Source organism: Cyprinus carpio, unplaced genomic scaffold (genome assembly GCF_018340385.1).
Source record: "Cyprinus carpio isolate SPL01 unplaced genomic scaffold, ASM1834038v1 S000006646, whole genome shotgun sequence".
Classification (NCBI taxonomy): domain Eukaryota; kingdom Metazoa; phylum Chordata; class Actinopteri; order Cypriniformes; family Cyprinidae; genus Cyprinus; species Cyprinus carpio.
Window position 1 is genome coordinate 435,001 of NW_024879272.1, and position 13,013 is coordinate 448,013.

The 13,013-nt window shown below is 54.8% G+C and overlaps 1 protein-coding gene across 1 annotated transcript in view; it reads left to right on the forward strand.

Annotated features, from left to right (window-relative positions):
• The window catches only part of LOC109065986 (actin-related protein 3-like), a 19,728-nt gene extending 8,996 nt beyond the window's left edge, over positions 1-10,732 (forward strand). The window contains exons 8-12 of the mRNA XM_042755204.1: positions 5,320-5,493; positions 5,906-5,998; positions 6,072-6,197; positions 6,277-6,360; positions 9,959-10,732. Of these exons, the coding sequence (XP_042611138.1) occupies positions 5,320-5,493; positions 5,906-5,998; positions 6,072-6,197; positions 6,277-6,360; positions 9,959-10,054 (573 nt within the window). The 3' untranslated portion in view covers positions 10,055-10,732. The remainder of the gene's footprint in view (positions 1-5,319; positions 5,494-5,905; positions 5,999-6,071; positions 6,198-6,276; positions 6,361-9,958) is intronic.
• The last annotated feature ends 2,281 nt before the right edge of the window (positions 10,733-13,013 follow it).

Genomic DNA, 13,013 nt, shown 5'->3' on the forward strand with positions numbered 1-13,013 from the left:
GGGGTGGGGGGGGGGTGGGGAGGGTGTGGGTGGGGTGGGTGGGGGGGGGGGGGTGGGTGGGGGGGTGGGGGGGGGTGGGTGGGGGTGGGAGTGGGGGTGGGGGGGGGGGGGGTGGGGGGGGGAGGGGGTGGGGGGGGGGTGAGGGGGGGGGTGGGGGGGGGGGGGGGGGGGGGGAGGTGGGGGGGGGAGGGGGGGGGGGGGGGGGGGGGGGGGGGGGGGGGGGGGGGGGTGGGGGGGTGGGGGGGGGGGGGGAGTGGGTGGGGGGGGGGTGGGGGGGTGGGGGGGGGGGGGGGGGGGGGGTGGGTGGGGGGGGTGAGTGGGGTGGGGGGGGGGGGGGGGGGGGTGGGGGGGGGGGGGAGTGGGGTGTGTGGGGGGGGGGAGTGGGGGTGGGTGGGGGGGGGGGGGTGGGGGGGAGGGGGGGGGGAGGGGGGGATGTGGGGGGGGGGGGGGGGGGTGAGGGGTGGGTGGGTGGGGGGGGAGGAGGTGGGTGGGGTGGGGGGGGGGTGGGGGAGTGTGGGGGGGGGGGGGGGGGGGGGGGAGGGGGGGGGGGGTGGGTGGGGGGTGTGGGGGGGTGGTGTGGGGGAGTGGGGTGGGTGTGGGGGTGGGGGGGGGGGGGGGGGGGGGGGGGGGGGGGGGGGGGTGGGTGGGGGGGGGGTGGGGGGGGGGGGGGGGTGGGGGTGGGTGGGGGGGTGGGTGAGTGAGTGGGTGGGTGGGTGGGTGGGGGTGGGTGGGTGGGGGGGGGGGGGGGGGGGAGTGGGGGGGGTGGGGGGGGGAGGGGTGGGGGGGGGGGGTGGGTGGGGTGGGGGGGGGTGGGGGGGTGGGGTGGGTGGGGTGAGGGGGTGGGGGGTGTGGGGGGGGGGGTGGGGGGGTGGGTGGGGGGGGGGGGGGGGGGGGGGGGGAGTGGGGGGGGGGGGGGGGGTGGGGGGGGGGGGGGGGGGGGGGGGGGGGGGGGGGGGGTGGGTGTGTTGTGAGGGGGTTGGGGGGGGGGGGGGGGGGGTGGGGTGGGGGGGGGGGGTGGGGGGGTGGGGGGGGGGGGGGGGGGGGGGGGGGGGGTGGGGGGGGGGGAGGGGGGGGGGGGGTGGGGGGGGGGGGGGGGGGGGAGGGGGGGGAGGGGGGGTGAGTGGGGGGGGGGGGGAGGGAGGGGGTGGAGGGGGGGGGTGGGTGGGGTGGGTGGGGGGGGGGGGAGGGAGGGGGGGCGTGTGAGGGGGGTGGGGTGGGGGGGGGGGAGGGGGGGGGGGGGGGGGGGGGGGGGGGGGGGGGGTGGGGGGTGGGTGGGGGGGGGCTTGTGGGGGGGTGGGGGGGGGGGTGGGGGGGGGGGTGGGGGGGGGGGGGGGGGATGGGGGGTGAGGGGGTGGGGGGGGGGGGGGGGGGGGGGGGGGGGAGTGGGTGTGGGGGGGGGTGGGTGAGGGGTGGGGGGGTGGGGGTGTGTGGTGGGGGGGGGGTGAGTGGGGGGGGGTGAGGGGGGGGGGGTGGGTGAGTGGGGGGGTGGGTGGGGGGTGGGGGGTGGGGGGGGGGGGGGGGGGTGGGGGGGTGAGTGAGTGGGGGGGGTGGGTGGGGGGGTGGGGGGGGGGGTGTGGGGGGGGGGGGAGGGGGGGGGGGGTGAGGGGGGGGGGGGTGGGGGGGGGGGGGGGGGGGAGGGGGGGGGGGGGGGGGGGGGTGGGTGGGTGGGGGGGGGGGGAGGGGGGGGGGGGAGGGGGGGGGGGGGGGGGAGGGGAGGGGAGTGGGTGGGGGTGGGGGGGGGGGAGGGGGTGGGGTGGGGTGGGGGGGGGTGGGGGGTGTGGGTGGGGGGGGGGGGGGGGGGGGGGGGGAGTGAGGGGGGGGGGGGGGGGGGGGGGGGGGGGGGGGGGGGGAGGGGGGGTGGGGGGGGGGGGTGGGGGGGGGGGGGGGTGGGGGGGGGGAGGGGGGGGGGGGGGGAGGGGGAGGGGGGGGGGTGGGGGGGTGGGAGGGGGAGTGAGGGGGGGGCGTGGGTGTGAGGGGGGGGGAGTGGGGGTGGGGGGGGGGAGTGGGGGGGGAGTGAGTGGGTGGGTGAGTGGGGGGTGGGTGGGGTGAGGGGGTGGGGGTGGTGGGGGGTGGGGGGGGGTGGGGAGGGGGGGGGGTGGGGGGTGAGGTGGTGGGTGGGGGGGGGGGGGGGGGAGGGGGGGGGGGGGGGGGGGGGGTGTGGGGGGTGGGGGGGGGGTGGGGGGGTGGGGGGGTGTGGGGTGGGGGGGGGGGGGGGGAGGGGGGTGGGGGGGGGAGTGGGGGGGGGGGGGGGGGGGAGGGGGGTGGGGGGGGGGGGTGGGGGGGGGGGGGGTGGGGGGGGGGGGGGGGGGGGAGGGGGGTGTGGGGGGGGGGGCGGGGGGGGTGGGGGGGGGGGGGGGGGGTGGGGGGGGGGGGGGTGTGGGGAGGGTGAGTGGGTGAGTGGTGTGTGTGGGGGGGAGTGGGGTGAGTGGGTGGGTGGGGGGGAGGGGGGGGAGTGGGGGGGGGGGGGTGGGGGGGGGGGAGGGGGTGGGGGGGGGGGGGGGGGGGGTGGGGGGGGGGTGGGGGGGGTGAGGGGGGGGGGTGAATGGGGGGGGGGGAGTGAGTGAGGTGGGGGCGTGGGGGGGGGGGGGGGTGGGTGGGGGGGGGGGGGGAGTGAGTGGGGGGGGGGGGTGGGGGGGGGGGGGTGGGTGGGGGTGGGGGAGGGGGGGTGTGGGGGGGGAATGGGGGGGGGGTGGGGGGGGGGGGGGGTGGGAGGGGGGGGGGGGTGGGGGGGGGGGGGGGGGGGGTGGGGTGAGTGGGTGAGTGGTGTGTGGGGGGTAGGGGGGGGGTGTGGGGGGGGCGTGGTGAGGGGAGGGGGTGGGGGGGGGGGTGGGGGGGGGGGGTGGTGGGGAGAGTGGGGGGGGGTGGGGGTGGGTGAGGGGGGGGGTGGGGGGGGGGGGGGGGGGGGGGGGGGTGGGGGGGGGGGGGGGGGGGGGGGGGGGGGGTGGGGGGGGGGTGGGTGGGGGGGGGGGGGGGGGGGTGAGTGAGGGGGGGGGGGAAGGAGTGGGTGAGTGAGTGGGTGTGGGGGGGGGGGAGGGAGGGAGTGGGGGGGGGGGGGGGGGGGGGAGTGGGGGTGAGTGGGGGGGGGGGGCGGTGAGGGAGGGGGGGGGGGGGGTGGGGGGGGTGGGGGGGTGGGTGGGGGAGTGGGGGGTGGGTGGGGGTGGGGGGGTGAGGGGGTGGGAGGGGTGGTGTGGGGGGGGTGGGGTGGGGGGGGGGGTGGGTGAGTGGGGGGGGTGGTGGGGGGGGGGGGGGGTGAGGGGGGGGGGTGGGGGGGGGGGGGGAGTGGGGGGGTGGGGGGGGTGAGTGAGTGGGTGGGTGGTGGTGGGGGGTGGGGGGGGGGTGGGGGGAGGGGGGGGTGGGGGGGGGGGGGGGGGGGGGGGGGGGGGGCGTGTGTGGGGAGGGGGGGGGGGTGAATGGTGGGGGGGGGAGTGGGTGGGTGGGGGGGGGGGGGGGGTGGTGTGAGGTGAGGGGGGGCGGGTGTGGAGTGGGTGGGGGGGAATGGGGGGGGGGTGGTGGGGGGGGGTGGGGGGTGGGGGGGGGAGAGAGGGGGGAGTGGGGGGGGGGGGGGGAGTGGGTGGGTGGGGGGGTGGGGGGGGGGGGTGGGGTGAATGGGTGGGGGGGGTGAGTGAGGGGGGGAATGGGGGAGAGTGAGTGAGTGAGTGAATGCGTGTGTGAGAGTGAGTGAGTGAATGCGGGTGGGAGGTGAGTGGGGGGGGGGTGGGTGAGGGGTGAGTGAGTGAATGCGTGTGTGTGGGGGGGAGTGAGTGAGTGGGGGGGTGGGTGTGGGGTGGGGGAGTGAGTGAGTGAGTGGTGTGGGTGGGGAGGGGGGGTGGGTGGGTGTGGGGGGAGAGTGGGGGTGGGGGTGGGGGTGGGGTGTGGGGGGGGTGAGTGGGTTAATGGTGGGGTGAGTGAGTGGGTGAGTGGTGGGGGGGGAGGTGAGTGAGTGAATGCGTGTGTGAGACCGTGAGTGAGTGCGTGTGTGAGACCGTGAGTGCGTGAATTGATGGATGGAGGGGGTGAGGAATGTGGTGTGGGGGGGGGGGTGAGAGTGGGTGGGTGCGTGTGTGTGAGAGTGAGTGGTGTGGGTGGGGAGAGAGGGGAGGGTGAGGGGGGTGAGGAGTGCGTGGGAGGAGTGGGGGGAGTGCGTGTGGAGGGAGTGAGTGAGTGCGTGTGAGAGAGTGGGGTGAGTGCGGGGTGAGAGAGTGAGTGAATGGTGTGAGTGAGAGTGAGTGAGTGAGAGTGAGTGAGTGAATGCGTGTGTGTGAGAGAGTGAGTGAATGCGTGGGTGTGGGGGTGAGGGGGGAGTGAGTGAGTGCGTGTGAGGGAGGTGAGTGAATGCGTGTGTGTGAGAGTGTTGTGGGTGAGAGTGAGTGAGTGAATGCGTGTGTGAGACTGAGAGAGTGAGTGCGTGTGTGTGAGTGAGTGAGTGAGTGAGTGAGTGCGTGTGTGTGAGACTGAGAGAGTGAGTGCGTGTGTGTGAGACTGAGTGAGTGAATGCGTGTGTGAGACCGTGAGTGAGTGAATGCGTGTGTGAGTGAGTGAATGCGTGTGTGTGACAGAGTGAGTGAGTGAGTGAGTGTGTGCGTGTGAGTGAGTGAGTGTGCTTGTGAGTGAGTGTGCGTGTGAGTGAGTGTGTGAGAGAGTGAGTGCGTGTGAGAGAGTGAGTGAGTGAATGCGAAGTGAGTGAGTGCATGTGAGAGAGTGCGTGAGTGAGTGAATGCGTGTGAGAGAGTGAGCGTGTGTGGTGAGTGAGTGTGTGCGCGTGTGAGTGAGTGCGTGAGTGAGTGCGTGAGTGAGTGCGTGAGTGAGTGCGTGAGTGAGTGCGGTGAGTGAGTGTGGTGTGAGTGAGTGTGTGCGTGTGAGTGAGTGTGTGCGAGAGAGTGAGTCAGTGAGTGAGTGTGTGCGTGTGAGTGAGTGTGTGCGTGTGTGAGAGAGTGAGTGAGTGAATGCGAGTGAGTGAGTGAATGCGTGTGTGAGAGTGAGTGAGTGAGTGAATGCGTGTGTGAGAGTGAGTGTGTGTGTGAGAGTGAGTGCGTGAGTGAGTGTGTGCGTGTGAGTGAGTGTGTGCATGGTGAGTGTGTGTGCAGTGAGTCAGTGAGTGAGTGAGTGTGTGTGTGAGAGAGTGAGTGAATGCGTGTGTGAGACCGAGAGAGTGAGTGAATGCGTGTGTGAGACCGTGAGTGAGTGAATCCGTGTGTGAGACTGAGACAGTGAATGCGTGTGTGAGACTGAGAGAGTGAGTGCGTGTGTGTGAGTGTGTGTGATGGAGCACATGGGTGTCTCGTCCTCCAGTCTCTGAGCGTCTCTGTTTCTCTGCTGCAGGAGCGTTTCAGTTACGTCTGTCCTGATCTGGTGAAGGAGTTCAGCAAGTACGATACGGACGGATCCAAATGGATCAAGCAGTACACCGGCATCAACGCCATCAGCAAGAAAGAGTTCACCATCGATGTGGGATATGAGCGCTTCCTGGGACCAGAGATCTTCTTCCACCCTGAGGTTTGGACAGGCACACAAACACCCTACAAAAAAAAACACTAGTCTCTATATATTGATATATTAGCACACAAACGAAGTTCAAATTATTGCATCATTTGAAATAAACATGTAAACAATAAACACACACACACACATTTAAAGTTGTTTAGCTGATTTGCGGTATTAAGTCCTTGTTAAAAGTAAAAGAATCTGAGATTCATGAAAGGTATGGCTTGTTCTGTTTTAAAGTCTGAAGTTTAATATTTAAACCTCTTCAGAAACCCTCTGAAAAGAGAGATTAGTCCCCAAACACACACACACACATACATATATTCTCTCACTCTCACACACACACACATACACTCACTCACTCCCTCACACACACACACACACACACACTCAACAGTGTCTCACACTCTGTTTCCTCTCTCAGTTTGCTAACCCGGACTTCACTCAGCCCATCTCTGAAGTGGTGGACGAGGTCATTCAGAACTGTCCGATCGACGTGCGCCGTCCACTCTATAAGGTCAGGAGCAGCGGATGGTTCAGTTGTGTGTGTGTGTGTGTGAACCCGTATGAACGCGTGTCTCTTCCTGCAGAACGTCGTCCTGTCTGGCGGCTCCACTATGTTCCGTGACTTCGGCCGGCGTCTGCAGAGAGATCTGAAGAGGACGGTGGATGCGCGTCTGAAACTCAGTGAGGAGCTCAGCGGAGGGAAACTCAAGGTCAGATTCACAGTAGATTTACAGCAGCATCTGTGTGAGACATAACACCTCAATATCTGCATCTGTTCCTCTCTTCCAGCCTAAACCCATCGATGTGCAGGTCGTCACCCACCACATGCAGCGCTACGCCGTGTGGTTCGGAGGATCCATGCTGGCGTCCACCGTGAGTCTCACACACTCAAACACAGAGACTCTCACATGCACACACACACACACAGATACACACTCACACACACACATAGTCACATGCACACACACACACACAGATACACACTCACACACACTCAAATATAGAGACTCTCTCATGCACACACTCACTCAGTTAGCTCCTCACTGTCCGCACTAAAGCCGAGATCGTTTGCCAGCTTAAGTGAAAGTTAATGTGCCTAGCATTTTCGACTCGTACATTACACGTCACACCCTGATGTCACGTGTCATCACGGGACCTTTACGGGTTGTGTGTGAACGCACGCACAAATTCTGGGAAATCACTGGCATTGTGAATGAACCGAAATCAAACGATCAAACAATTGCCGGGACACATTACCAGTGTATTTTCCAGAATCACAGTGGAAAAGGGGCAATATAGAGACTCTCACATTCACGCACACACAAACACAAACAGAGACATGCTCACACACACAAACTTTTTTTTTTAAACACAAAGATACACTCCACAACTATAAGGATAATTAGACAATATTTTCCTCAAAATGTTATCATAATCGACTCCTAACGTTTTTGATATTTTTTTTATGTTCTATGTGGTGGTTCACAGTTATGTTTTTCAATAAGCTTACATTTTTTTACCTTTTATAAGGCCTTTTTTTTCTTCTAAATGTGTGCATTATCTTTTGAGTCAAATTCTTACATTTAATTAGTGAATCAGAATAATAAGACATTTGGGCTGTTAATAAGAAAATTAAATTAATTTGACTAAGTTCTCGTTATTCACAACAATATTCCTCTTGTTCATCTGCTGTCATGACAGTTTATTTTTTAAAACGTTTTTATAATTGACAGAAATTAGATCAAAATAAGAAACTCAAATAATTGAAACAATCACATTTCAGAACTCCAGAAGTTTAAAGGGCTGAATGTTCTTCAGTGGTGTTCATCCTGAATCATTATGCAGTAAATCAGGCATGACTGGATCAGGATTAAGGTTGAGCATTTTAAAAAGGATCTTATACTCAATTTCTACCCTTTAGAAAATGTATATTTGTTATAACTAGGGCTGCCTCGAACCAAAGATTATTCTGTTGGACTAGTAGTCATTTTAAGCATTAGTTGACTAATCACACGTTTATTAATAAACCATTTAGGCTAAATCACAATAATGAGCCTTTAATTGCCTATATAGCATAATAAGCGCTCAAACACGCATAAATCTTGCCACAGCACACCGCAGAAGCTAATGATTATGAATGTTTCAGGAAAAAAAAAAATTAGGAGGCTGCATTAACATTTTAATAATTTATTGATAAACTAGTGCTTTCTTTGTTTTCGGCTTAAGAGATGAAGTCGGCGGCACTGACTCGTCATCTCCGCAGTAGTGTCGCCTGTCTGCATGTTTCAGACGGATTACATAATCTGAGAATATTTGTTCTCTATTTAGATCGGTTCATTAGAAAGAAGATAATGTATTAATATATATAGAAAATATATTTGTCATGTCTGTTTACACCAAGGTTCAGTGTTTCGCGCTCAAGTTCACAGAGATTTTACAAAAGCGCAATCTTTTGTTGTTATTGTGAATGCACACAAATAAAACCGTGTCTTTACAGATTTGAAAGATTGTTACTGTAATCTGTATGAGCAAAAATTTGTATTTTAAGAGTAAGTGAGCACAGCAGCGCCTCATCTGTCTCTTCACACTCCACACAGACGCTTGAACACTGAGGGACTTCGCCTGGGGATTGAAAAACTAAATTCTGCGACTAATAAAATTTGGTCAACTATTAGGGGCAGCCATAGTTATAACATGTCGATATTGTTATAAGATTCTGTTACTTGACGTAACTTTTCAGTTCAGACATCTAAACAACCCTCTATGCATACTTTGGCAATATAATCGCCATTGGCTAGTAAATTTTTTTTAGTTTACTCGCCAGACTGATAAAATATTTTACACATATATATACACACACACACGATTCCAATCAGCTTATCTTTGTAAAATGGCACAGCTTCTTAAATCTTAGCTTCTTAGTCAATCAAGCATCATACAACCAAACTAAGATAAGGGAAGTCGTGGCCTAATGGTTAGAGAGTCGGACTCCCAATCGAAGGGTTGTGAGTTCGAGTCTCGGGCCGGCAGGAATTGTGGGTGGGGGAGTGCATGTACAGCACTCTCTCCAGCTTCAATACCACGACTGAGGTGTCCTTGAGCAAGACACCGAACCCCCAACTGCTCCCCGGCACCACAGCATAAATGATACCCACTGCTCCGGGTGTGTGTTCACGGTGTGTGTGTGTGTTCACTGCTCTGTGTGTGTGCACTTTGGATGGGTTAAATGCAGAGCACGAATTCTGAGTATGGGTCACCATACTTGGCTGAATGTCACGTCACTTTAGTCCTTCAGGGTTTCTATAATTAAGCACAATTTAATGATATAACTTTAATGATTAGTACTAAAACTTGGTAACCATGTATGAATGCATATTTGTCATTTTAACTGATGGTGATGCTTAAGATATTGTTAGTCCTTCAGGGTTTCTGTAAAAAAAAAAAAAAAAAAAAAAAGTAATAGATAATAATTGATGAGCTGCTGGGTTCACGAATATTAATCACATTGTCTGCGTTCGCTCGAACTGATTTGCTGAAATCAAAACAGGGACGCATTAGCTCCACCCACTACCGGAGAAACCGGCATATCTTCTGCTTGTTCTAAAAAGCTGAATAATTCTAAATGAACTCCATTATTTTGACAAGAAAATACAACAAAGAGTATAGTTTACATGTAGTGTGTCGATTCAGCGTGGTAAGACTCTCGCTCTCTCTCTTTGCATGTGAGAAACCGTGCTATCAGCAAAGCGACGGCGAGTCGTGCGCCTTCACACAGAGTTTACAGAGCGTCAAATACAGGTGCGCTGTGCATCCGTTGAGATGGACTGAAAAAGTACAGATCGCTTGATGGAGAGCGAAACTCTGAAGCGCTCAGTCAGTGTATAGCGAGTGAAAATATATCTGTGCTAAACATATAATAGCCTCGAACACACACACTGGGGAGTAAAATCTAAGAATTTATTAGCCAATGGCTAACGATAGTCATCATTTAGTTGCTCAGAGTAAGATTTGGTCCCATATGCGAGTGATTTACTCGCAATGTAGAGGGTTGCTAAATCACTTGAAGTCCTCTAATGACCTTTGACCCCAGACGTCTGCTTGAGAACTGCTGCTTTAAACGGCTTGCCTGACGAGGAATCACATTTTTATTTAATCACTGGAGATTACAGTTTATTGTACTGTGAAAAAATTCCAGAAGGAGAGTTCGCTGTTGCTCGTTCACACACAAAGAGACGTTTATCTGAATAAAAGCCTGTTTAATTGAATGTGTCAGAGAGAAACTACTTCAGATCCGCTATGTGCTGGCCTTTGTGAGCCGAAGCATTCCTGCCATCAATTATAATCAATTAAAACGTTCTGTGAGCGAACCTGTGCATGACAACTGGATTACACTGATGTTTGCCAATGACTGTCATTACCTTCACGCTGCAGGGTTAGGGTTAAAACGCTGTGTTTGTGTGTTTCTCTGCAGCCGGAGTTTTACCAAGTGTGTCACACCAAGAAGGACTACGAGGAGATCGGGCCGAGCATCTGCCGCCACAACCCTGTGTTCGGTGTCATGTCCTAAACACACACACACACACACACACACACACACACATGTGCATATGGGATGGTAGGGAGCAGATGCAGAAATGAGAAATGCTTTTTCTATTGTTGGTCCCCTCAGAGACGTGTGTCCGATGCACCGGTTCACCACACGACGGGTTTCTTGAGTTTTTGTTGATTTGTATCCCAGTGTAAGCAGCTGAAAGCGCTTCAGTCTGTCTCGTGTGAGTGTGTGACGCGTGTAACTGAACTCTGATCATGAGGTTTATGATGAAACTGGACCGGTGTCATTATTGTCATTGAGGTGTAAAGAATCACATGTTCAACTGTGTTTGGCTCCACCCTCTTCTTTATTTTAATGTTTTATGACCCGAACCCCTACCACATTAAAGCTAAGCATTTCCTGCTCTACTTTGATATTTCCTTTCCATCTCTCAAATTTGTTACTAAAAGAAAACTGTTAAAAAATATCCCATATACTGGATTTTCTGTCTGTCTTTATTTTTCTTCATGGCATTTTAGATACTCGCCTGCTTTTACCTTTGGATGTCATTTATTCATGATCGCAGACGGTCATATGAACATGTGCTTGAGCGGAATCAGTATTAGCAGAAGCTCGTTTTGAGAAAGGCAGACACACGGGTGGCATTTATAAGTGTAATGGTGAAACATTCCAATAAAAGCTCATGGTTTCTAATGAACGTGTTTGTGTGATGATCCTCAGGTGTGTTTGGCCTGCTGTATTTCTCCATCGGCAGTGAAAATATGATGAGATTACAACATGAGAGAAACTTCACATGGAGTGTCAGTTATTTCTCAAGATACTGCATATCATCTTTGTTTTAAAGTGCAGTAAAAGCACACTGGGAGCAAACAAACAAGTTTTTATTTCTAGTCAAGCTGCTAGAAAGGAAGGCCTGATTAACACAAACCAATTTCTCATATTCCAAGTGCTAAATGATCAAAATGACAAATTATCCTGCTCCCACGAGTTAATATGATGTTCCCAAAAAATAAATATTTTGTGTCCACGATGTATTATCACGCTCCCACAAGTTAATATGTTGTGGCCATGATAAAACTAGCCTGAACCGGACATGTCCGCCCCGGTCACCGTAATGCTTCGTTCAACTTTTCGGAGAGCATCTACTCTTCTCTTTGGATAACCTCTGACCTACTTTCTGAACAATATATGAATTTCTGCGTATTGAATTTTGAATTTGATGTTCCGAATTTCTTCTTCATTTTGAAGCTCAAGGTGTATTTTTAAAAACTGGAAATTTGCAGTCTAACAATTCAGAACAAAAAAAATCCACTGTTTGAAAATATGTCTATTAATAAAAAAAAAAACAGCCATACAAAATAGTTAAATTTCAAATGTTCAATATTCAAGTAAAAAAAAACAATCTCAGAACTATGTTAAATGCCACATAAAATTCAGTTTTGTTAAATGACACTTGTCAATAATCCAAATGTACACAATTCATAATCAAATAGTTGTGTCAAGCTCCATACCAGAGCAGAGATTGTTCACACTGTGATCTGTATCAGATGGAAACAGAACTGCACTTCCTAATAGAATGCTCCAAATACACGGACTGCTGTGTGTTTGCTGCTCAATATGTGTCTGTCTGTCACCAGAGAAGAGAAAACACTCAACACTCACACTCCCTGATCTGATGTGTCCAGCACCTCATAGTACTCTATTTTATTACTTACATATAGTTTGGAAGTTTGGAAACGGTTTTCGTTTAGCGCATCAACAAATTTGTTCGTAAGATGCCAAAATGCATCTGAGACTGTATCTCTGCAAAGCTTTGACATATTTGCACCAAACTTTGTATGTGCCATTGTCACCTCACACTGTCTATGCCACATCAATTTGGTAACAGCGCCACCTTTTGGTCAAGAGTAATAAACCATTCATCAACCATTAATAATTACATTTATAAAAATGCTAATAACTTTTTATTGCATTAGACTATTGCAGTGAAACTGGTCTCAAAATATTCCGTGGCTTATGCTGACAACATAGATACCATATATGCCAGAGTAAGCTGAACTTCCTGTCCGTCATTTTGAATTATGTTGAAAACCTACTTTTTCAAACTCCTCATCAACCGTTGGTCCAATTTTCACCAAATTGAGTCAGACGGTCTTCAGACTGTGTTGACAAAATGTTATGGATTTTGTGTCGATAAACGAAACAGTTTTTGTACAGCGCTGCTCAAATTTTAGGCATGTTGCCAAAATGACTCTGAGGCTATATCTCTTCAAAGCTTTGACATAATGACAACAGACTTTGTGTGTGCCATTCCCACCTCACACAGAACACACCAAAATGATTTGATTACAGCGCCACCAGTTGGTCAAAAGTGATAAGCCATTTAATCGTATTACTAGTGGTTGTATTTATGATTTTTCAGCCATTTCAATTACAATCATCCTAAAATTGCTTTTATTACTCATTGTATTTGGTCTGATGCTCCATGCCATGCTTATCTCCTCAATTTGCCTCTGGAGTGCTTGGCCCCGCAAATGCTGCTTGCAGCTATATTTATTATTATTCTTTTTCTTTCTCTTTAAAACATGTGCACTATTTGTAAGCAGCCCAGATGTAACTGCTTTGGCAATACAAATGTATAGTTTTTGTCATGCCAATAAAGCAAACTTGAATTGAAATTAAATTGAGAGAGAGAGAGAGAAAGAGAGAGAGAGAGAGCATGGCTCAGTGCAGTCGCCGATCACCAGCAGAAGACAATCACTCGCTGAACTGATCGATCACTTCGGAACTTTTCCTTGATGAATCAAACGGCCAGCGTCTCTCATCAGGTGAAATGTCAATCCTCTTCATCCAAGAGCACCACAGTAAGTGTTTTCTGTGTTTCTCACTGCAGCTGGAGTTTGCGTGCTGTATTTGCTTTCCTGGGTTTTTGTCCGCAAAGCAACCAGTGACAGATTGACTGGCTAAACTAAAC